At 38.1% G+C, this 25,567-nt stretch overlaps 1 protein-coding gene across 3 annotated transcripts in view; it reads left to right on the top strand.

Moving 5' to 3' along the window:
- Nucleotides 1-25,567, top strand: part of SLCO5A1 (solute carrier organic anion transporter family member 5A1) — a 135,401-nt gene that overhangs the window by 63,945 nt on the left and 45,889 nt on the right. For 2 of the 3 annotated variants that reach the window (XM_077876619.1, XM_077876617.1), the window contains exon 5: nt 14,194-14,358. The exons of the other annotated variant lie outside the window; for it this stretch is intronic. In XM_077876619.1, coding sequence (XP_077732745.1) covers nt 14,194-14,358 — 165 coding nt within the window. The remainder of the gene's footprint in view (nt 1-14,193; nt 14,359-25,567) is intronic. 3 annotated transcript variants of the gene reach the window in all.

The following is a 25,567-nucleotide window of genomic DNA, read 5'->3' on the forward strand; positions in this document are numbered from 1 at the left end:
AACCTATAATGCTACATTCCCTTTAATTTCAGCCTATGGGGATAATGGAGAGGGAGTTATCAAAGGTAGTTTCAGGATTTCAACCTCAGATAATGGGGAAAGGAGCTAGTTGAAAGTGGTAGAAGGAATAAATTCCAAATTTGAGTTGCCCAAGAACATCCAGAAGTATTGCATATGGCCCTTTGCTAAAATTTTTTTTTAAATTTTTTTATTCTTTTAAATATTTTACTTATTTATTCATGAGACACATTTATTCATGAGACACAGAGAGAGGCAGAGACATAGGCAGAGGGAGAAGGCTCCCTCTGCAAGGAGCCTGATGTGGGACTCAGTCCTGGGACTCCAGGATCATGACCTGAGCCAAAGGCAGATGCTCAACCACTGAGCCACCCAGACGTCCCTAGGTGTTTTACAACTAGTATAGTATGGAATATGTTGGGGTTACTCCTTGACTCAGCAAAGAGGGATGACCAAATCCACATGCCTGGTTCATGCTATCTTAGCTCTCTTGCATATTGCCTTTGCTCCTTTGCTGACTTACATTTTAGTTTTATATTTACAGCTTTTATTGGAAGCTGTTGCTTGAATTCCTCATATGTGCTGTAGGAACATGCTCACTGTCCTTTATATAAGAACCTATTTGGTGAGAATAGTGGTTCTCAAACTTAGGCTACCTAGGAAGCACCACAAGGGCTTCTTAAAACCCAGAGTGCTGGGCACTGGCCCACAGTGTTCAAGTCAGGAGGCCTGGGGTGTGGCCTGGGTATTTGCTCTTTTCAAAAAATTATTTATTTATTTAATTATTTTTAGAGAAGGAGTAGGGGAGGGGCAGAAGAAGGGAGAGGAATCCTAAGCAGGCTCCATGCCCAGCAGGGAGCCCGACGAGGGGCTTCATCTTACAACCCTGAGATCATGACTTAAGCTGAAATCAGGAGTCCGACACTTGACCAACTGAGCCACTCAGATGCCCTTTAAAATTTATTTTATTTTATTTATTTTTAAAGATTTTAGGGGATCCCTGGGTGGCTCAGTGGTTTAGCACCTGCCTTGGCCCCAGGCATGATTCTGGAGTCCTGGGATAGAGCCCTACATCGGGCTCCCCGCAGGGAGCCTACTTCTCCCTCTGCCTGTGTCTCTGCCTCTCTCTCTCTGTGTCTCTCATGAATAAATAAATAAAATCTTTAAAAAAAAGATTTTACTTACTTATTTGAGAGTGAGAGAATGCTCATGAGCGGGGGGGGAGGCAGAGGGAGAGGGAGAAGCAGACTCCCTGCCTCGCAAGGAGCCCAACGCAAGACTCAATCCCAGGACCCTGAGGTCATGACCTGAATCAAGGGCAGACGCCTACCTGATTAACCACCCAGGTGCCCTGCTTTTTTAATTTAAATTTATTTATTTAAAAATTTTTTTTGTATTTGCATTTTTAATAGCTTCTCAGGTGATACTGATTCTGGTAGTTTGGGGACCACACTCCGTGAACCACTGCTCTAGAACATAGTGAGGAAAAACAATTCAATTGTTTCTGCTAATGATGATTATTCAGTTTTTTGCTTTAGTGGCCAGGAAACTAAAGCCCAGCAAGGATCTTTTTTTTTTTTTAGATTTTATTTATTTATTCATGAGAGACACACACAGAGAGAGACAGAGAGAGACAGAGACACAGGCAGAGGGAGAGGCAGGCTCCATGCAGGGAGCCTGATGTGGGACTCGATCCCAGGACTCCAGGATCACACTCTGGGCCAAAGGCAGGTGCCAAACTGCTGAGCCACCCAGGCGTCCCCCAGCAAGGATCTTTTAAGATATATTTAGTTATTTTTTCTGGTCATGGTGTTGTGCTGTGTTTACATCTTCTCTGTCTCTGGTTCTTTGTTTTGTTCTATTGCATTTATTTTGTTGTGCATATGTTATCTTATGGTAAGCCAAACTTGTAGATTTGGACCTACAGCTTAGGTGGTAACTGCTAACATGCCTGGCAAGAAATTCCTGAAAAAGAAAGCTCTTTCTTTGTATTCAGTGCAAACTAACTATGGGATTACTCATCAACTCATCAAATTACTATCTACTTAGAAAGCTATATATGAAAATACTCATTGGTGCTAGATGTAAGCAAGCAGAATAGTACTGTGGCCACTAACCACTAATGATATATTTTGGGCCTTGACAGCCACTGTTTCTGTCCCCTGTCTGTAGGTAAAGCGCTCAAGAGCCTCATGTGCTGGTCCATAGGTGACTATAGTGTGCATGATCAACTTGGTTCCTTCTGCTCTTTTATTGGCAAGCAGGGAATGTCATTTGCCAATGTGTTACGGAAGAGAGGGAAAAATTGAAATACTTTCATGGAGACTTGTGAGCAGGGACCACAGAGAGAGTCATTAGTTTCAAAGAAATGAACAGATAACGGGGACACTTGGATGGTTTCTTGGTCATGTCACATATGAGAGGAGCTTTGGTTTTGCTTTTACAGAAAGATGTGACTAAAAATAATTTGATGTTCCTGGGAAATGGGCATCAAAAAGTTGTATCTACTCTATGCCCACGAAATACAGGATGGTGCAAGACTTACAGGCCATACTGGAAGTTATTGAAATTTTTGCTGCTGGTGATGGTATATTTCCACCAGCTTTTTTTTTTTTTTTTAGGATTTTATTTATTTATTCATGAGAGAGAGAGAGAGAGAGAGCCAGAGACATAGATAAGGTAGGGGTAGAAACAGGCTTCTTGTAGGGAGCCTTATGCGGGACTCAATCCCAGGATCATGACCTGAGCCAAAGACAGACACTCAACCACTGAGCCACCCAAGTTCCCCTCCATTAGTTTTTTGATGTACCAGAAGGCTTTAAAGTATACAAATAAGAACGAAGATATTAGAGGTGAAGGAAGAATTAAATACTTTTAGAAAGTAGTTACAAATCAAAGAATTTTGTAGAGAGGTGTTAAGAGAAGTGGCTCTATTAACTTGTACCCACAGCACTGTAATTTATGGAGGTGACCGAGTCATGACACGCAGAGGTCAATGTCATTGAAAGAAGGATTTATTATGTTTATTTCCCAAGATAAGGGGACGGACACACAGGGCTGCAAGGGAAGAACCAGGTTTGCGGTCAGGAAATAAAAGACAGGAGTGAGGGAAAGCCGAGCTTAGACCCCTGTGGGGATTTCCATGGGAAAGAAAAGGCAGGGCGGAGTCAACAGCTTACAACACACTGAGTAATTTCAGTGGGTTTTGGGCTGTGGGGGTGGTCTAGTTGTGTGGTGCCCAGTCCTGGGTGATGTAGGATGGGGACAATGCTAGCTTGGTGAGTGAGAGTACTGTAAGGAGGCAGTTGGGACTGTATCGCTGGGACTGGATAGTTTGCATATAAGAGATGTGTTCCCAGCTGACCCTTGCTATCTCTAAAACTTGGTAGTCTAGTCTCTTCCCAGCCAACAAGATTTTTAAGATGTCAAAACATTATAAAATACAGAAAAATTAAAAAAATGTGGTTAATATAAAAGTATACGTTACGGCCAAAGCATACCTCTTACCTGGCCTGACTCCATGATTATTTTCGTATGGTGTTGTCTCCACCTTTCTTTATACTACGTTCCTTCTCCCCACCTTCCAGGGTCCTTTCTGGAACCCTCATGGCTGAGGCTTTGGGTCCTGCCCATGTGCTTTGAAAAGCACTCTGGGGCAGCCTGGGTGGCTCAGCAGTTTAGCGCTGCCTTCAGCCCAGGGTGTGATCCTGGAGACCCAGATTGAGTCCCATGTCGGGCTCCCTGCATGGAGCCTGCTTCTCCTTCTGCCTGTGTCTCTGCCTCTCTCTCTCTCTCTCCCTCTCTCTCTTTCTCTCATGAATAAATAAATAAAGTCATAAAAAAAAGCACTCTGTATTTTGGCACATATTGTATTATTTTCTAATTTAATAAATATCCCAGCCTTTTATATAACAATGACCACCACTCTGGTGTTTCCATTTTTACTCTTGGTCACTTTGTCTGTGCCTCCTGTGAATTCTGTGACTTAGTGCATTTAAGCTGTCTAGATCTGCTTATTCAATTGACACTTCCCTCAAATTTTACTGTCGTTTAAGAAATTAGCATTATCGAAGATGTTTAGGAAAGGACTAGACTGTTCTCCGCAAATCCTTCTTTTTTCTTTCCTCATAGATTTATTTATTTATTTTAGAGGATGAGTAGATAGAGAGAGAGAGAATCCTTAAGCAGATTCCACTCTGAGTGCAGAGCCAGACACGGGCTTGATCTCATGACCCTAAGATCATGACCTGAGGGGGAACCAAGAGTCTGATGCTTAGCTGACTGTGCCCCCCAGGTACCCTCCAAATCCTTCTAATTATTGAGATATATGGCTGACAATATCTATCTTAAGTAAACTTCTCTCATTCGTTCTTTTTTTTTCATTCACAAATATTTTTACTTATTTAAGAGAAAGAGCACAAGCAGGAGGAGAGGCAAAGGCAGAGTGAGAAGCAGACTCCTGGCTGAGTAGGGAGCCTGACACGGGGCTCAATCCCAGGACCCTGAGATCATGACCTGAGCAAAAGGCAGACACTTAACCCACTGAGTACCCAGTCACCTGTACAAATACCTTTATTGAGCAACAAATACAAGACAAAGAATTGGAAGGTAGAAAGGAAAATTGACATAATAAAATATAAGTCTTTAAATGGAGGTATGTACATTCTAAGTAAGGTTGCAGGAGCAGGAGCATAGAATTCCTACCTTAGCTGCCTGAGTCAGGGAAGACTTGTCTTGGAAGATGACATATTGTTGCATTCATTTAAAATTGCAGAGTTTTTGGCTTGGCTTTTTAGAATATAGAAGTAATATATGTCTGTAGTGGAAAATTTACAAAGTACATAAAGATATAAAGAATAAAAGTGCATTCTAATATCATTCCTGAACAAACACTTACATTATTTTTATAACAAAAAAGCACATTTTGAAAAATAGATAGATGTGTTTGCACACCATTGTGAATGTACTGAATGCCCCTGAATCGTTAACTTTAAAATAATTTTATGTTATGTGAATTTTACCTCAATAAATTATTTTTGGAAAGATATTTATTTTACTTGAATTTAGACATAAGGGAAATATACTGAATAGGCTATAATGTTCAGATAAGTCTCTTTTTTTTCCACAAGAAGAGATATTATGTTCAAAAATATCCATGTCAGAAAAATTATGAAAATTATTAACAGAGGTTAGTATGTTTGTTTGGCATTTACTGTTTATCATTTGTATCTGGAAATAATGAAATTTAGTGAACAACTTCATAGTAAAAATTATTTATTTTTTATATTAATAAAACTATCACTCCTCATCCCATCCCCAGTTTAAATTTTAAAAAGTAGATATCAAAAGAATGTTGGAAATCTATGTCTACTTCATAAAGGTCCTTTAGAAGAACAGAGAAAGCTGGTGTGGAAGTAGAATGTCAGCAAGCAAAACAAACACCACAACACATCACAGGGAAGGAGTGTTCCTTTTTTTTTTTTTTTTTTTTTTTTTTTATTGGTGTTCAGTTTACTAACATACAGAATAACACCCAGTGCCCGTCACCCATTCACTCCCACCCCCCGCCCTCCTCCCCTTCTACCACCCCTAGTTCGTTTCCCAGAGTTAGCAGTCTTTACGTTCTGTCTCCCTTTCTGATATTTCCCACACATTTCTTCTACCTTCCCTTATTTTCCCTTTCACTATTATTTATATTCCCCAAATGAATGAGAACATATAATGTTTGTCCTTCTCCGACTGACTTACTTCACTCAGCATAATACCGGAAGGAGTGTTCCTATAACCAAAGAAAAGATCAGAAAATAAATCGAAGGCTTAAAAATGCCCTAAGACAAATTAGCAGATAGATATTATCATTCATAATTGTGACTTAGAATCTTGAATAAAATTTTAAATTGTGCTATGGATATTCCTGTAATACCAGTTAATACATAAAAATGTTTAAAATTAAAAAAAATGTTTAAAATTTTGTTGCTTTAAGAGTCAATTACCCAGTTATCTGAAAAATTCAAGCATGCCAAATGCCTCTTTCCCCCAGATATACTGGATGAATGAAATATTATATATTTCCTCCATCTCTTGTTGGAATTTTTGGTTTATAATCTGATCTACGCAGAAAGCCATATTTTGAAAAGGGGTATCCTTTTCACATTTTTCTGTGGTTTTGTTAAGTCCACCACTACATGGACCACCCTTTATCTTATGACTTATACTTTCTTAATAACTAATTTACCAGGAGGAAATTAGGCATCTTTGGAATAGATTTCATTTTTCTCATAAGTATATGCCATATTTTGAAAAGGGGTATCCTTTTCACATTTTTCTGTGGTTTTGTTAAGTCCACCACTACATGGACCACCCTTTATCTTATGACTTATACTTTCTTAATAACTAATTTACCAGGAGGAAATTAGGCATCTTTGGAATAGATTTCATTTTTCTCATAAGTATATGAATATTGTTTTAGTACAAATTGTTGCTGTGATGTTATAATGAATATTTATTTATTTATTTATTTATTTATTTATTTATTTATTTATTTATTTATTTATTTATTTATGAATGATAGTCACAGAGAGAGAGAGAGGCAGAGACATAGGCAGAGGGAGAAGTAGGCTCCATGCACCGGGAGCCCGATGTGGGATTCGATCCCGGGTCTCCAGGATCGCGCCCTGGGCCAAAGGCAGACGCTAAACCGCTGCGCCACCCAGGGATCCCTATAATGAAATTTAATAAATAAGCACATTCCAGATATATTTTTTGAGTGCCTACAAAATGCCAGATGGATGCTGGGAGCTGAAGATATACAGATGTACCAAAGTCCTGCTTTCATAGCATTTATACTCTCTTGAAAGAAACAAACAGGTAAATACACACAGTTATAGAAGACTTAATGAGTAGCAGTGTGAACAGCATGCCGTGGGAGCACAGAGGAGAACCACCTGTCTGTCTGAAGGGGCTGTCTCCTACAGATCCCATGGATGAGCTTGACATTTGTTTGAGCAGACTGGCAAGGAATATAGTAAACAGTAGAGACGAGGAAAATGATGGCCATGTAGGGAGCTTATGGTGGGCAATCACAGGACTTCAGAACTGGAAAGGTGGACAGCAACCCTGCATCGAGGGCCTTGCAAGAGAGGCCAGGTTTTGGGCAGCTGGGCCTTCTTCTCATTTTATTCGTCATTCTCTATGGTGGCATATCTTTTAAAAGTATATCATTATGTAAAAAAAGTCTGTTTCAGTAATTTAAGACAACAGAATTTGTAAAGGACAGAGCAAGTTGAAGCCCCCTGGGATCCTGGGGTTTTGCCATAACGCTCTCTCGCAGGCTCCTGGCTGTTCTGGGAATGTGTTCCTTGCTTTGTGACCCACAGCCACTCTGGATACTCAACTGCAGGGTGATGCTCAGTTCCTTTTCCTTCCTTATATTCTCACTCAGATCTTCATACTCCTAGACTAACTGTCTCTCTCTAACTCACTTGCCAACAGTAAGGGACACAAAGTAAGGGGCTTGGCCAATCTGTATTCATGTAGGATGCCTTAGACCTCTCCTGGCTGCGGGGCTTCCTTCTGGAAGCACCTTTGAGTCCAGCCTCCTTGCCTGGTGCAATCAGCTCATTTTGGGAATATCAGATCACATGCTGCAAACCTTGCTACATCAGCATAAAGAGCCACTGTGAGCAGTGCCTCACAGACCTCTCTGTAGAATGGGATCCATTTTACATGAGACAAAATGTATTATCAATGAGTTCCTCCCTTTGCCCACCTTAAAAGATGATTGCCACCTTTTAGTTCTATGAGACCCAGACTCACTTAAAACTTTACTGTTCCAAACAAAAACTTTATTCTAAATAGATACTTGAAGTTGTAGCCATTTTATGAATGAGCATAAAACATTCACAAATACTGGAGCATGCTTGCCTGATGGTCAGAAACTTATGCACATATCAGTACCTGTAGCCTCTGCAGCCTCATCTTTCACTGTGAGCCACAAGGCTTTTGAGAACCAGAAACTATGGTCTCTGCCCTTGCTGAGACTGTCCTTTACTCAGCTTCCACAGGAATCCAGTCACACCACACACCTCAGATTTTTTTGAAACTTTAACTAGAGGTTTGCAAGGTCAAAAATGGGAAGGGGGGAACTACATCAAACTTTTTTTTTTATAATTCTTTTTTTGTAAGATTTTATTTATTCATTCATGAGAGACACACACACACACAGAGGCAGAGACACAGGCAGAGGGAGAAGCAGGCTCCATGCAGGGAGCCCGATGCAGGACTTGATCCCAGGACTCCAGAATCACGCCCTGGACTGAAGGCAGGTGCCAAACCACTGAGCCACCCAGGGATCCCCAACTACATCAAACTTATTGTAGCATAGCCCCATCATGATTGGTGTGCAACTCAGCATCTGGTACGGTGCAAATGCTGGCTGTCTGGGGTCACCTGCACTGCTGTGGATGTGTGCATGGGGATGAGCAAAGTATCTGCCAATGACAGTAACACTTTTTTTTTAAGTTTTTATAAAGTTTCAGCTAGCCAACATAAGGCACAATATTAGTTTCAGGTGTACAACCCAGTGATTCAACACTACATCCAACACCCAGTGCTCGCTCATCACAAGTACACTTCTTAACTAACACTTGTTTTGAAAGTTATTTCTATGTGTAGCCTATGTCATATTACATTCTATTAAATCTTGGTGCTTTGTATTGAATTCTTTTCCTACTTTCCTAATGTTAAAGGCATTTCTGGTTTTGGTGTCAGTTTGCCTTTATAATGGAATTTGTAAGATTTTGTAGCATTAAATGATTAAAAATGATAATCATTATTATTTTATCTCTCCTTTATCAGGCTTTTTATTGCATTTTTTAATTTTACAGTGACAGCTATGAATGACACTAAGCAACTTATTTAAAATATATTCTGCAGCATAAAAATTAGATATTTGACTGCAAATGTATGGATACAGTTTAGGTTTTTAAATTTTGTGTTTTTGAAATTATTTTGAATTTCTTTAAAAGTTACAGAAATAGTGCATAGAACTCCTGTGTACCCTGTACTCCAGCTCTCCAATTGTTAACATTTCTGACCCACCTGAGAAGTTGCAGAAATGATGTCCTGCTGTGCTGTGCTACTTTAGTGTATGTTTCCTAGGTACAAGGACATTGTCCTACATGACCACAGGGCAGCCATCAAAACCAGGAAATTGATATTGATCCAGTGCTACCATCTAGACCACAAAGCCCTATTCAAACTTTGTCAGTTATTTCAACAATGCCCTTTATGTCCAAATCCAATTCACAGATCACATGTATTTCGTGAGGTGTATTTTAGTCTTCTTCAATCTGGATCAGTTCCTCATATTACCTTATTTTTATGACCTCAATCTTTTTAAAAAGTACAAACCAATAACTTTATTCAATGTCCCTCAGTTTGGGTTTGATGATGTCATCTCCTGATTTATGCGCCTAGTAGGCATACCACTGAAATGATGCTATGCTCTTGTGCCTTCAGCAGAAGCTATATAATGCTAATATCTCTGTGAACTTGGATCTCTTGGATAAGATTGTATCTACCAGGTTTCTCTAAAGTTAATAAATATATTGCAGTTCTAAACCAGCAAGTAATTTATCAGTGTTTGGTGGGGAAGTACTTTGTAGCTAACACATGTATGTGTGATCTAACACATCACAGCCTCTTAGGAATACTATATAGCACTTCAGTATTATGCCTGGGGGGCCATTTGAAACAGGGAAATCACCAAAAGCACAAAAATGCTAAAAATATGACAATATCTTATGAAAAGGACCCTTGCTTGCAAACATGAAAGCTGACACAAAAAGGCAGGGTGAGAGGCCTCATATGATCTTAGCCAAGAAAGTGTGTGTTCTACAACTAAAATTTTTGGCCACACAGTGCATGTCCTTGAATGGCCACCCCCGCGTGTATTGATTTGGGTGTTACACATCAATTGTAGCGAGTGGGCAAATTTGAAAATACTAAATCTGTGAATAATGAGGATGACTGTATCTTGTTTCTATTAAACTTTCACTTACCACTTTTAGCATCCATCAACCTTAAATTGCTTCATATTTGGCTATTTGGGATCCTTCAAACTGTCTTGGTGTCCTTCTGACATGTCCTCATCATTCTTTGAACACTTTACTTTCTCATTTAACAAGATTTTTCAGGCTTATCTTGTATTTTCTCTGCCTCAGCTCTACAGTTAGACATTTCTCCAAGGAGCTCTGGTTTCTTTGAGTGGAAAATGGCCTTTATAAACCAAGTAGCAGGTGCTAGGTAGGCTCATTGCTACTAGGGTGTTATAACTTCTAAACCCTATAGTGGACAGAATTAGGACATATGTGTATGTACTCACACTCACACTCACACATACCTATCTATCATCTGTCATCTTTATCTATCCATCTACACCACCATTCATATCTATCGATCATCTTCTGTCAGTTTATCTGTCTCTCTATCCATCCCATGACTTCATACCATTACCTTCAGTTCCAATCTGATATCCTCTGTCCATTTTTGTAACTCCCTTCTCTGGCCAATAAAAAGCTAACTGCCGTAATTGTGATATATTTACTTACTCACTCTTCCTGTATTGAAACCAACTCCCAGCCCCATTAGCCAAAGTCACAACCCTGGATATCTGAGGGTTTTTGGTTTTATTTATTTAATTTATTTATTTATGAAAGAGAAGGTAAACATCACATATATTTTTAGTTAGCTTTGAAGTTAGAGGGCTATTTTACCACACCAAGTGGGTATGAAAGAAAAATCAGTGTTTTGTAAGTAGTATCTTTTTTTTTTTTTTTTTAAGTTTATTTATGTAACTAATCTCTACACTCACTACGGGACTGGAACTCAGGAGATCAAAAGTTACATACTCTTGGGCAGCCCGGGTGGCTCAGTGGTTTAGTGCTGCCTTCAGCCCAGGGCCTGATCCTGGAGACCTAGGATCAAGTCCCATGTCGGGCTCCCTGCATGGAGCCTGCTTCTCCCTCTGCCTGTGTCTCTGCCTCTCTCTCTCTCTGTATCTCCATGAATAAATAAATACAATCTTAAAAAAATATTTACATCTCTTCCACTCTTCTGACTGAGCCATCCAGGCACCCCTATAACTAATATCTTTTAAAACATTTATGTGATACATTTTATCCTCTTGTATTAAAAAAATTATAATTCCCCCAGATGTTTTTAGATTCACCACATTGGCAGTTTTTATTTATTTATTTATTTATTTATTTATTTATTTATTTATTTATTTATTTATTTATTTATTTTTGTGAGAGAGAACAAGAGCACAAGAAAGTACAAGCAGAGGGAGAGGGAGAAGCAGGCTACCTACTGAGCATGGGGACTCAATTCCAGGACCCCAAGATCATGACCTGAGCCAAAGACAGGTGTTTAACTGTATGAGCCACCCAGGTGCCCCAACACATTGTCTTTTAATGTAACAAATAAGCTTAATTTGAATCTCCAAATGTTGATAGAAAATCTTAATTTTTAAATGTTTAAATTTTATTTTATTATTTATATATTTTTAAAGTTTATTTTTTTCTAAGTAGGCTCCACACTCAATTTGGGGCTTGAACTCATTATCCCAAGATTAAAAGTTGCATGCTCAGGGCACCTGGGTGGCTCAGTGGAACATTTAGTTTTTTTCCTTAAATTTTTGCTATTATAAAGAACGCTGAAATGAAGATACCTGGACGTACATTTTACATATATATGTATATGTGGCAAATTCTGTGAAATAAATGCAAAGACTCAAAATGAAACTTTTCTTTCTTTCTTGAGAGGCAGCTGGGCAAGTGCCGAGTCCCCACCTCTGGGCTCTCCTCCTTTGGACATCATTTTTCTTTCTTCCCCAGTGATCCTGGGGTCCTGGGATTGAGTTCTGCATTGGACTTCCTACAGGGAGCCTGCTTCTCCCTCTGCCTGTGTCTGTCTGTCTTTCTTTCTTTCTTTCTTTCTTTCTTTCTTTCTTTCTTTTCTTTTCTTTTCTTTTCTTTTCTTTTCTTTCTGACTTTATTCATTTATTCATGAGAGACACAGAGAGAGGCAGAGACACAGGCAGAGGGAGAATCAGGATCCTTGCAGGGAGCCCGATGTGGGACTTGAACACAGGACCCCGGGATCTTGCCCTGAGCTGAAGGCAAAGGCTTGACCGCTGAGCCACCCAGGTGTCCCATGCCTCTCTTTAAATCTTTAAAAACAAAACAAAACAAAACAAAACAAAACAAAACAAAAGAGTTGCATGCTTTATCAAGTGAGCCAGCCAGGCACCTCTGTAATTTTTAAATTTTACATATGACCTTTTGATTTGCATATTTATGAGAGAATATTGGGTAATATTTTGAAGTAGTTTAATTATATATATTTTTCTGGTGTGTTTATCCATGTTAAAAAATGAAGTCAGCATCTTAATTTTGTTTTAAATGTTCATTTAAACTTTAAACAATTAAATTAAGCTATAGAATATTTAATTTATATTTTAAAATGATTAGCAAATAGTCTTGACTTTCTAAGTTTTAAATTCTGGTGAATAGGCTATGAATTATAGCTTTAAGAACAAGTATTGCTTGATTTTTATGAAAGATTTTATTATGTTGTAGCATAAGAGGATAACTTTTTTTTTTTAAGATTTATTTATTCATTTTAGGGAGTGAGAGAAAGAATGCACACTCAAGCAGGGAGAGGGACAAAGGGAGAGGGAGAAGGAGCATCTCAAGCAGACTCCCCATTGAGCATGGAACTCAATATGGACCTTGATCTCATGATCCTGAGATCATGACCTGGGTTGAAGTCAAGAGGTGGACGTTTAACTGACTCAGGCACCCCACGGGATAACTGTTGTAATAACTGAGATGACTATACATGTCAGAAGTAATGCAGTTTACCTTTTCCATGATACATTCCAAGCTATGTAAAGATCCCATAAATGTGAGTTAATTCACATTATAAACATGCAAAAATACAAAAGAATATGCATAAGCATCTCCTTTTATTCCTCTTTCCCAATCTTATTCCCACTTACAGAATCTCTTTGTGTTGTATATATTGGGAAATATATATTTGACCACAATTTGACCATTGTTTTGGTTTGTTTGATTTTTACTTCAATATTATTTATGTATATATATTTACATACTCATGTATATTTCTGCAGCAGCCTGCTTTATTCATTTACAAAAATATTTCTTGGAGTTTGTTTTATGCCAGCACATATAGCTCTGTATCATTTTTAACTACTGCATAGTATTTCATTACAGGGCTGTGCCATATTTTATTTAAACATTTTCCAGTGAGAACATTTAGTTTTTTTCCTTAAAATTTTGCTATTATAAATAATGCTGAAATTAAGATACCTGGACATACATCTTACATATATATGTATATGTGGCAAATTCTGTGAAATAAATGCAAAGACTCAAAATGAAACTTTTCTCTCTTTCTTGAGAGGCAGCAGGTCAGGTGCTGAGCCCCCACCTTTGGGCTCTCCTCCTTTGGAGATCATTTCTCTTTCTTCCCCAGTCCAAATTCCCTGGGAGTCTGACCTGGTGACCTGTCCCTTAAGCCCTTTTAGCTGCATCATTTCCTGTTTCATAATGAGGCTGGAAGATCAGATGTCCAAAATCATGGACCAGTTCCCCTGCTGTGGGTGTCTGCAATGCCGGGTCAGGGATGTGACAGCTCAGAAGTGCGTTATCTCAGGGAAATGGTAGTTGAATGAGTGGAAATTATAAGGTAGGGCTGTACTGCAGATACTTTGCACATCTAGTAGACTTTTGAGTTTTAACAAAGAATAACATTATTTTAATCAATAAAAAATGTAAATAATTTATCTTAAACAATTTTTAGAACAGGAGTCATAGGTTGGGTACTTCTTGTAAGTTTATTTGTGTATGGACATACTTTTTGCTACTTTATTAAATTTCCTTATTCTAGTTGAAAAAATTTTAAAAAACCCAAATCTGCTTAATAAAGGGGATTATTTCAGTCATCAGGTTCCTTTATTTTTATTTTCTATTCAATAGTCTTGAATATTGCTGAATGGCTATTTCCAGTTCATTTCAAAAACAATTCAATTTTATTTTATTTTCCATCCCTTATTTATAACATTCATTTGTCATTTTTGTCATTTTGTAGACCTACCAAGAGCAGCTGTCAGGATCTTAAGCAACATGACATTCCTTTTTGTGAGTTTGTCATACACAGCTGAGAGTGCCATTGTAACTGCTTTCATTACCTTCATTCCCAAGTTCATCGAGTCACAGTTTGGTATCCCAGCTTCCAATGCCAGCATCTACACTGGTAAGGCACTGCCGTTAGAGCTCCTTGAAAACATGATCATTTTTGACCACTAAAATAAAATGCAATGAGTGAAGAGAAAGTTCATTCTAACATCAAAGTGTTAAATAAATTCATTAACAGCTACCTGCCTCCCCCCGACCCCCTACCCCCATCCCCATTTTAGAAGGAGAAGGTCTTTGAGTGTTTTCTTGTTGACTCAGATTGTGTTACTGTGTAACATTTTTACCAACTGTGTTTTGGAAAGGGAGAACTTTGTGTAATTATATTTTTATGATTCTCAGTTAAAAAGAATGAAATAGGCAATGGCATTCAAATTTAAATCTGAGTATATCCTTTTATGGGGCAAGAATTAAATTTTAAAAATTAATTAAAAATTTTTAATGGATAATCTGAAATATAGATCAGGTGTATGGTATCAGAATTCCCCTTCATAAGTATAAACGGATTTTGATTGAATTACTGGAGATGCTTGACCTTATAAAGGAAATCTATGAATTTTGTTTTAGAAGATGTTTTATGTCTGGGAAAATGATTTTTGGAGACTATGGTACATGTACCTATTGTATGTAGTACTCAGCTCTTTTTTCATAGTAAATTAGGTGTTTAGAAATGTGGGAACATTAATTCTCAGATCTTGGGGGAATTTCAGTGTATTATATCATAATATTTTGGATATATCCTTAGTCGTATCAAAGATGGTCGAATGACTGTATCTGCCTAAGGCTTAATCTATTAATAAATATTTAAATAGTTAAGTGGAGATTTATGATAACTTTTGTGATGACTATGGCTCCCACTTTATCCTCCACATTCACATTCAAACTTAGTAACAAGCTTGAGTTATCTGAAAACTAACAGGCAAAGTTATATTATTATAGAAAAAAGAAATTGGCTTGAAATACTTGGGTAATCACTTTGTTCTCTTCTTTCACTTTGCACATGAAAACACATACATATTGGGTTGTAGGTCCATGATAGCAAATATTCTTGTAAAGAGTATACTGCTTTGGATCATAGTAATTGTCACCCAAAAATATATTTTTCTCTATTTGTTTTTCAGAAATATATGTTTTCCTTATATTAAGGTGAAATGTATAGATTACTTAGCAGTTTGGTTGTCAGAAACTCTGAACAACACATTTCTAGTTTAATGCTTGCACTGGGCCTTTGTTTGAGTGACGATTCTTGGTTAGGGAAACCAAGAGTTGTTTTGTAGCTAGATCTGAAGCCACACAGCTAATAAATGTAGTCTCACACATTTCCCTAACTAAGTTTCAATATTAGTAAGTGTTACTTGGCAAGAAGATTCATAGTCAAATAAATTTGGGACCTGCTAGGTTCCAGTATTACAGAGTTGTTTGTTGCAGGACTCATCACAACCCTTACTATGCCCGTGTGCACTGTGACACTCCCAGACAGAGGCTCAAGGTACTGTCTTTCCCAAATCCATTTGACTATGAAATCCCACTTTTTAATGGTATGTCTTCTATGAACAATTTTCTTCAGGACACACCTTGAGAAACATTGCTCTTCTATCCTGTGTGTATCCTCTTCTATCCCAGACTAGGGAGTGGAGCTATCTGGACCATCCTCTTCCTCTCCAGATGCACCATCTTGACCCCTTCGATTCCTGGGGCAGGGGTACATTACTGAGCTAGGTAGGAATTGATGCATATGGAATCATATCGACCAAGGTCATCTCTTTTTTACTGGTCGATGCAGAGGCTAGACATAAAACTCCTTGTGGAAAAATAGAGTAAAGGGTTCAGCTGGACCTGGAGTGCTTGGCTGCAGAGTTCCACAATGATGTGATCAAGGCAGTCATCACTGAATCTGGGACAAGGCAGATGCCAAGACCTTTGGCAATGGAGGGTAAAGATTAAATAAAGCTAGGTCACAGAATTTGTTCATCCCATGTTCCAACATCAGGATTAAAAAAGCAACATCACATAGTGCCAATTCCATTCTGGTTTTGCCATTGGTAATTTTGGTTTTTTTTACACATAGTCAATGCAATTTATACGATGTTTGAAAATCTGATATCAGGGTCCTGATAAAAGATATTTTTATTCCCAGCTCATACTTTTTCCTTCCTTTCCAGACAGATAACAAATAATAATAGTCAAAGATGATATACAGATTGATTAAGAGTAGAAGGTTGCCTGGCATATTACAGTAAGACGAACAAGGATGATAATCTTTTTAAAAGCTTGATTTTTTGAATTTTTATTCATTGATCCTTCTTTTTTCTTTTTTTAAATATTTATTTACTCATGAGAGACACAGAGAGAGAGAGGTGCAGAGACATAGGCAGAGGGAGAAGCAGGCTCCATGCAGGGAGCCTGATGTGAGACTCGATCCCAGGGCTCCAGGATCACACCCTGGGCTGAAGGCGGCTCTAAACTGCTCAGCCACTGGGGCTGCTCCTAATTGAATCCTTCTTTTACCCTCTGAGCAGAGATTTGTATTTTTAAAGGACTTAGTAGTTTAATTTAGTCTTTTGTTCCCTTTCTATGTATGTAAGTGACATGGAGAATTAAGAAATGTATCTGAACAAGAATTTTAATATAGTTTTTTAAAAAAGATTTATTTATTTATTTAAGAGAGAGAGTACGTGAGCAGGGGGAGGGGCAGAGGGCGAGTGAGACAAGCAGACTCCCCGCTGACACTGGCTGGATCCCAGCATCCTGACATCATGACCTGAGCCGAAATCAAGAGTCAGATGCTTAACCAACTGAGCCACCTAGGTGCCCCAAATTTTAGTGTAGTTCTAATTTCTCATCTGACAGAATTTTTCAGTTAAAGTTCCTTTTTTAATTTAAAAGGATTATTTGGATAGTTTTGATCCTCTGTAGCCATTTGCTTGTGTTGTGTTATATGATAGAGATGAAGCTCCATACACGTATCACATGTATCAGAACTCACAAGCCTTTGCTAACTCTTTCTCATAACCCTTGAGCACTGGCTCTCACAGAGCTGTGCCCTGTGTGTGTATAATCTGTGTGTTTGTGTGTGTTTGTGTGTGTGTGTGTGTATGTATTAGACTCAAACCAGAACCTAAACTATTTATAGATCTGCCTGTGTTTGTATTTATGTAACCATGAATCCGGGTTCATGTTATACCTTTCCCATTTGTGGTTTTTCTGCTAATACATGTAGGGTCACATTTGTTGACTGAAATGAACTATTTTGAGGTTGATGTTTTGGAAAGGCTGAAATTATGACAAGAGCCTGAAGGAGGAGATAGAACAGCCTTGAATCTTGCCACTGCTGGTTGCCACTGTTGGTTACTAGCTGGGTGACTTTTGGCAAGTCATTTTGCTTCCTATACTTCAGCTAAAACTGTAGCTTACCTGTATAATGAAGACAATAGCTTCTCTGTCTCTATGTGTCAGTGTTGTGAGGATCGATGAAGTAGTAAATAGTGATCTGTTCTGAATCTTCCTTAACTTCAAATGGGCACAACAATATAAATAAAAAAACACAACTTATTCATATATTATAGGAAAAGGAATTATTATTGATGATGTTGACAGTAGTTACATTTGAAGCCATGCAGCTTGAACAGGTCTAAGATATATATCATATATAGTATATATTATAATAATGGCGATAATAAAACAGCTGCTGACTTTACTGAGTTTTTGTTTTGTTCTGTTTTGACTTTACTGAGTTTTACTAAGTAGAAGACACCAAGCTTTTTCATATGGACAACATTACTTAATCCATGTAACCGATGCCTATGTAGTAGGTGTTCTTGATTATGCCCATTTTCATGAGGAAACAAAGGTCTAGGGAATTTTAAATATCTTGCTTAAAGACATGCAAATAGTTAGAGCCAGGAAGCTAGTGTCTTGGAATATATAAATATTCATATGTGATTTTTATTGAAATATTATAATAGGCCTATGCTGTTTTATTGTTTCCAGGTAGTTAAAATTTTTTTTTTTTTATTATTTCAGAGAAACTGTATTCTAAGATTCAACTTCCGCTCTCTGTAGGGCAGTCTTTGCCACTGAGCCATGATCAACAACATTCATTTTCAGAACACCAGACTTTTTCAGCATAACCTTTGACTTTGTAGGGCCCTTGTGTGTGCAGAATTAAAAAGGGTTAGTTCGTCTTTGCAAGAGAAACAGCCTTGGAGAACTGTTTTGCTTTTTATTGGAGAATAATCAAAATACTTATTACTTTGGTAAGGGGGATCAGGTTGGGGTGTGATTTTTTTAAAAAAACACCTATCTTTTTTTTTTTTTTTTTTCTGATGCAAACACACGAGGGTTTATTTACAAGCTCGAGCTTGGGTCCAAGTATACCCGACACAGCGGAGCAGGGACCTGGACCCCGAGGTGGGTTTCAGCTTAGTTTTTATAGGCTGGTCTAGGGGATCTTCAGAAGGGGTGGAGAACACCTATCATTTTTATTGTTGTCTAATTAACCAAATATTTGCTCTCTGTCTTTAGCTACTGACCTGGGTTTTGTTGATGAGATTCAAAGCAGTACCGCTGAACTCAGACTGTACTCTCTGGAAGTCACTGCATGCTTTGAAGCTAGAGAGACATGCACATGCTTTGATTTGTTTCATTCTTCTGCCTTTCTATACCAGTTCTTTAATTTTATAAGAACGTTTTTTGAGATACATTTTTGTGCTCATTTCATAAATGTATACATAGATTTTTTAACATTAACATTAAACTTCTAAGTGCAAGTAGACCATATTAAGTATGGCTACACTTGGCATCACTGCCTATTTCCAAGGTCGGGCAGTGACATTGGATTCCACAAGACGTGGGCGGGCACTCAAACATGATGTGCTCAGGGAGAGAAGAAGAAGGTCCTTACAAACCAACATCCTGCAGCAGCTGCTAGCAACTTCTCACTTCTATATTTTTAAACAATCTTGAGATAAATAGAGGCTATTAGGACCTGAGAGTGACAATTATAGACTCTTTTGTCTTTTGGGTAATTACACTAAATTACATATGTTTTTCTTCAGTGCTAATTAGAACTTTTGTAGAAGGTTATACTGGACATTAAGTCAAGATACTCAGATTCTTTTTATTTATTTATCAGCTTGTTAATTTAAGGCATGTTTGAATGCCTACCATGTGGCAGGTTCTTAGCCAGTGCATTAATGGTGGCAGTTAAACAGGATCTAATTGCTTAAGAAGGTTCAGAGGCCCTAGAATAACAATGCTTACCCATGAGTACTCTATAACAACAGCACTGAAGTGAGAATATACTTCCCAGTCACAGCTCATCTCTGAAGGGCATGGAAGGACCCATGTCCTCTCTTATATCTGGCACCACTGACATGTACTTGGAACATCCAGGAAGCAGAGCCCCAAACACCTGCTCAGCTGGTGTAATAAAGTATTTTTATAATCCTTTTTATATTTTAAAGTATATTTTTTATTTTTTCTATTTTGCTGATCATATGGGTTCCAGCTCTGCAACCAGCCTTAACATCAGAACTCTTCAGGTGTTCTTCGGGAGACCAGGGACAAATCCTCATGCTCACTTTCATCAATAAACAATGCTAAAAGCTGGTACAAATTATCCCCAAACTCCTCAGATCTGGGTTGAACATCAACAGTATTAATCCACGTGTTTCACATCCTGGCAAGGAGTCCATGCCCTGTACGTGTGCTCTCTTAATTCAGCAGGAAGCTCAGACTGATCCCAGGCCTGTGAATTTACCCCTCAGAGCTACCACAGGGACGTTAGTGCATGAGGTGGGCACCTTCTTGGCCCTCATGCTGCTAATCCGCTGTGACTGTAGGCTTATCAATCTTTCCAGAGAATATTTTTTGTAATGTAGAAAACAATAATTTGGACTGAAGGAAATCTGTGATTTCTTCCTTTTCTTAAATCTTTGATTAAATCATTTTTTCTAAGGCCACATGTGCCAAATAAACTTATTCTTACATTCCCCATAGAGTTGTGTTATTTTCTTACAAGAGGATTAGTTATTAACCAATTTATTTTTGTGGTATTTTTAGTAATGTTGCATCACCACCAACTTTGACCATGTCTCTCATCAACACGATCTGTTTTCCTTTCTGTGGGAGGCCTGATGTAATCCACAGACAGGCTTCTCTTTGAATCGCATATCTATCATTTAACTAAATGCGTGATTTTAGCCAGGTCACCTCACCACTGTTTCTCATTTGTAAAATGTGAGTGATCATATCCCAGGCCTATTGAAAAAAGTGAAAAAGATAATTATATTTTAAAGCATTTGGTATCTGGTAGGTGCTTAATGAAAATTAGTTTTTCTCCTTTATATGTTGTGAAACAGTGTTAAATTCCTGTTAAAAAGTTTGGTTAGGTTTTCTGATTTAAAACAAACTTTCTATTAGTCTAATTTAGAGTGGTAACTTGGAGGCATTTTGTTAAATTCCACCTGTTAAAAAAAGTGACAAATTCAAATGAAATTATAAGGAGGGACTTTTTTAGCCTAATCATAAGAGTAAAAAAGCAGAAACTGTGGAGCTGAGACAGCCAGAGGTGCTGGGAGGTATGTTCATGTCACAGTGCATCATGGAGCTCTGTCTCTCTCTGTCTCCCTCTCTGAATCTCGTTCTCTCTCTCTTAGTTGCTCTAAATTAATTCACTAAGTATTCAGCCTCCTGTTTGGCCAGTTCTCCAAATGCCCATTATTTCTTTTGATTCCTTCCCTTTATTTCCCAATTTTCAGAGTAAAAGTTTGTATCATCACCAATAAATTTAAAAATATATTACAATGAACTCATGACTACTTATATGTTTGATGTGCTTTAATCCTTAGTAGTCATTATCCTGTTTGATGCTCCAGTTGTCTAGTCTCTGGTCACTGGGAGCCCTTTCAAGTTAGCACCTGTATTCTTTGGCACGACTTCAATAGTCTTTGGTTTCCAGCATGACAAAAGATGACTCACTTATGTTTCCTGCCCTAGACTTGGTATCAGTTGTACTTCTGCAAGGAGCTGTGGTTTCTTTTAGAGGAAAATTGTATTTGGGGATCACCATCAAGACAGTAGGGTCGCTCATTGCTACAAGGTGGTCATTGTTTCTAGGCCTTTTTTTAAAATTTATTTTTAATTTATTTAATTTAATTTATTTTTTTTTGTTTTTTCCTTTTTTTTTAAATAAAGAGAGAAAAACAGATCATGAGGTTATGATGATATTTTTGCTTCAAACTTAAAATGTGCAGGTTATTAACTTCTTTGGTATTACATTGTATCTCTTTGCTCTAATTCTGCAAATCTTTTTTCCTAATAACTTTAAAATAATTTTTCCAAGTGTATATGTATGTGTGTTTGTGAATTCTGGCTTCAAACTAACTATCAGTATTCTTACTAACCATGAAATATGAGTTGCAGGTTTGGACCTCTTTGTGGTTTGTTTGTCCGCAGGCTCTCTTTTATGGCTGTGCAAAATTCTGTGACCTCGAGTTATTTGAAATAATTCTCTGGTTATGGCAGCAATGTGATAAACTGTGGGGTTTATTTGCTTTATTTTCAGTTTTTTAGGGATTATTTGATTTTTATATTTTTAAGTTATTTAAAAAATAATGTAATGCATTTCTATGATTTGAAAGTCAGAACCATAAAACAAAGGACATTTATTTTTTTTTTAAGATTTTATTTATTTATTCCTGAGAGACAGAGACAGAGAGAGAGAGAGAGAGAGAGAGAGAGAGGCAGAGACACAGGCAGAGGGAGAAGCAGGCTCCATGCAGGGAGCCTGACCTGGGACTCGATCCTGGGTCTCCAGGATCAGGCCCTGGGCTGAAGGCAGTGCTAAACCGCTAAGCCACCCAGGCTGCCCAACAAAGAACATTTAAAGAGACCTTACTTCATCCAATTCTCTCTCTCCCTCTATAGGTAGCATTTTATTAGTTTATCCCTCTTGTTAATTTTTTGAATAAGTAAGGAAATATGTGGGAGGGCCTGGGTGACTCCTCGGTTAAGTTGTCTTACTTCGGCTCTGGTCATGATCTTGGGGTTGTGGCATTGAACCCTGTGTCTGGCTCCACTCTCAGCTGGAAGTCTGCTTGTCCCTCTCCCTCTCCTTCTGCCCCTCTTCCTGCTTGTACTGTGTCTCTCTTTCTCTCAAATCAATCAATCAAATCTTTAAAAACAAATAAATGATAAATAAGTGTAGTATGTTTGCAACATACATAATATATACAGCAGTATTTTATGTTAGTATCTTTCACCTTTCTTACACCAGGGTTGGTTTACTGTACACTCTGTTGTGTACTGTAGCAGTATCAGAGACCTTGCTCGTTTCTTTTACAGCCACACAGTACTGTATGCTACTATATGGAAGTATCATAGTCTATTTGGCCCCTTATTTAAAGACATTGGGCTTTTTTCCATTCTTTTGCTATAATAACACCTATAATAATCTGTATAAGTAATTTCATACTAATAACCCATTGGTCCGATACACTTATTTTCTTTTTAACTGTTTAACTGTCCGTCTTTCTTTTCTTTAATTGTCCATCTTTCAATTAGCCTTTATCCAGGCAGAGAAGCCAATTCCAGACAGGGGAGGGAAGCAGAGAACTCATGAATATGTTTGTCAGTCCTCACTCTCCCTCCTCCCAACAAGGCTTAGCGTTTTCCCCCAGATTGTTATACTGAGCAAAAGAGGGAATCTTTCTGAAAGTTCTTCAAAAAATCTGTGTAGCTTTTGGGAATCCAAATCAAATTGTAGTTTTTCCTTCAGTTTGTGCCATGATGGTAAAAGCAGATGACTTTTGTGTCAAGTTAGGCTTCCACTCTTAGCTAGGTGCAGTGATACAAAGGGGTCTCTCTATGCATTGTTGGCTGCTCTTGCTGCAATACTGCAATGGGGAGCCCACTCTCTCTAGTTTAGTGGATAAAACAGGTACATAGAACAGTTTTTGTAAGCTGTACACCCAGCAGTCCACAATACAGGTCCATAATATATAGAATGAACTGGTCCTCGGAGAAAGTGCTTACATTTTAGAATTTTTATTGTACAAATTCTCTTTTCCAACTTGTTATGCATTGGGTAAGACATATAGTATGGTAGTTAAGAGGATCAGTTATGGAAGAAGACAGATCTTGTTGAAATTCTTGCTCACCCTTCCATCCATCCATCCATCCATCCATCCATCCATCCGTTGATCCATCAATCCATCTATTCATCTATCCACACACAGATACTTTTTTTTTTTTTAAATTTTTATTTATTTATGATAGTTACACAGAGAGAGAGGCGCAGAGACATAGGCAGAGGGAGAAACAGGCTCCATGCACCGGGAGCCCGACGTGGGATTCGATCCTGGGTCTCCAGGATCGCGCCCTGAGCCAAAGGCAGGCGCCAAACCGCTGCGCCACCCAGGGATCCCTACACACAGATATTTAAGACACAGAGGGATCCTTGCAGTGTAGTGACCTTGCAGTATAGTGATCCTATAAGGCTGCCACATCCCTTGACAAGTTCATTAAGTTCTATGAGTATTAGAAATTGTGAGGATTAAATGAGGGAATGTAGATCCTGTGCTTGATGCAGTGTTCAGGAAGTAGCCATTAGGCATAAGTGCAATACCCATTTTATGAGATACTCTCAGCAGAGGGCATCTAAGGCAGAATAATGAAAGTGAAAACATTAATAGTAGGGATTATCTGAGGGAAATGGGTTTAAAGAATAAAAAGAGAAAAATTGTGACTAACAGGTAGCAGGAAAATGAAAGAGAAGGCAAGAGATTTGATACTTATGTGATTGGCTGAGGGATTATTTCATCTGAACTGAGGAAGGCTTGGAGATGCAGTATAAGTTAAGAATTACAATTGCTTTCCAAGTGTAACACATGGAACATGAAATTGATTTCAACTGAATCAGTTTTGAGCTAGGGGTAAATCTTGATATCATTGATTTATTCTCCATTTATTGTTCAACATCAAATATGTCTATTTTTCACAACTCTTGAGGGGGGAACATTTTAAGTATTTTAATTTCATATATTTGAGCATGTGAAATGTCAGATGACCAAATCTCTCAATTAAGTGAAATGTTTATTTAACTTATCTTTGATGGTTACTAGTCCATATGTCTGGAATTTGTTTCTCAAGCACACCCGTGTTATGTGTGCATACACAGGGAAAGATGAGGACAGACATCACTTATAAGGACTGTTCTGGGCTCAGAGGACATCCAGTCCAGTTTTCTCCAGATTTCTATATCTACATTCATCACCCTTTGATGATCACTGATGTTCGGAATGGCCCAGAGGCCCCTTGAGAGCTCTAGCCATCAAAAATAATACATTTCGTTCACAGAGCAGGATTTATTTATGTATAAAAGTTGAGAAAGATTAGGGAGCTTTTGAAAAGCAGTGAAAACCCAGAGGAGAGAGTGAAATATCTGAAGCAGATGTAAGAGCCTTTCTACTGCTACACCCAATAGATTTGATGAATGAATGACTGTAAATATTAATTTCTCTGGTCCTCAGTCTTACTCTTTAAATGAAGGATTGAGTTAGACAACCTTTCTTCAAAGATCAACTAGCCACATCCCCCACCCCCATCCCCCAGCCAACCCTGCACAATCCTCTGATTTTTGTGAACAACTTCTTTTTCTAGACATTCAGGTTAGTAAATGTCTTACTCTTTTGCTTTGGTATATGTAAGGTATATGTAAAATGTATTTCCTGGTAGTTAAAAATATACATATACATTATAAATATATATTTTTCTCTTTCTTTTTCTCTTTTGTCATTTGTGATGGAACTGAGGTTGAATTGGTACACTTTTCGCTTTTTTTGGGGGTGGGGTGGGGAGGATTATCAGGGAATGAGGTAGCTTGATGATTAATTATTCTCCTTTGAGAACTCAGGAACTTTTTTTATCAGGCATGATCCCATTTTGGCAGGTTTATACCCTGCTAAAGTCAGGTGATCCCCGCATGCTTTGTAGTGGGCCAATATATTATAAGAGAAAGGATATGGATTTTGGAGTCAGAGGGTCTGGGTTCAAGATCTGCTTCTGCCACTTACTAGTTGTGTCACTTTCGGTGAGGTAGTTAATTTCTTTGGCCTCAGTTTTACTAGAGGTAAAATGATGTGGTCATATCCATCTTATAGGGCTGTTGGAGTTTTAAAAAGTTTAAAAATTACTGATTAAATAAAAGGCACAGTCTAAGGAATATAGTCAATGATAATGCAATAGTGTTGTAATGGGACAGATGGTAG

This window comes from Canis aureus, chromosome 28 (assembly GCF_053574225.1).
Source record: "Canis aureus isolate CA01 chromosome 28, VMU_Caureus_v.1.0, whole genome shotgun sequence".
Classification (NCBI taxonomy): domain Eukaryota; kingdom Metazoa; phylum Chordata; class Mammalia; order Carnivora; family Canidae; genus Canis; species Canis aureus.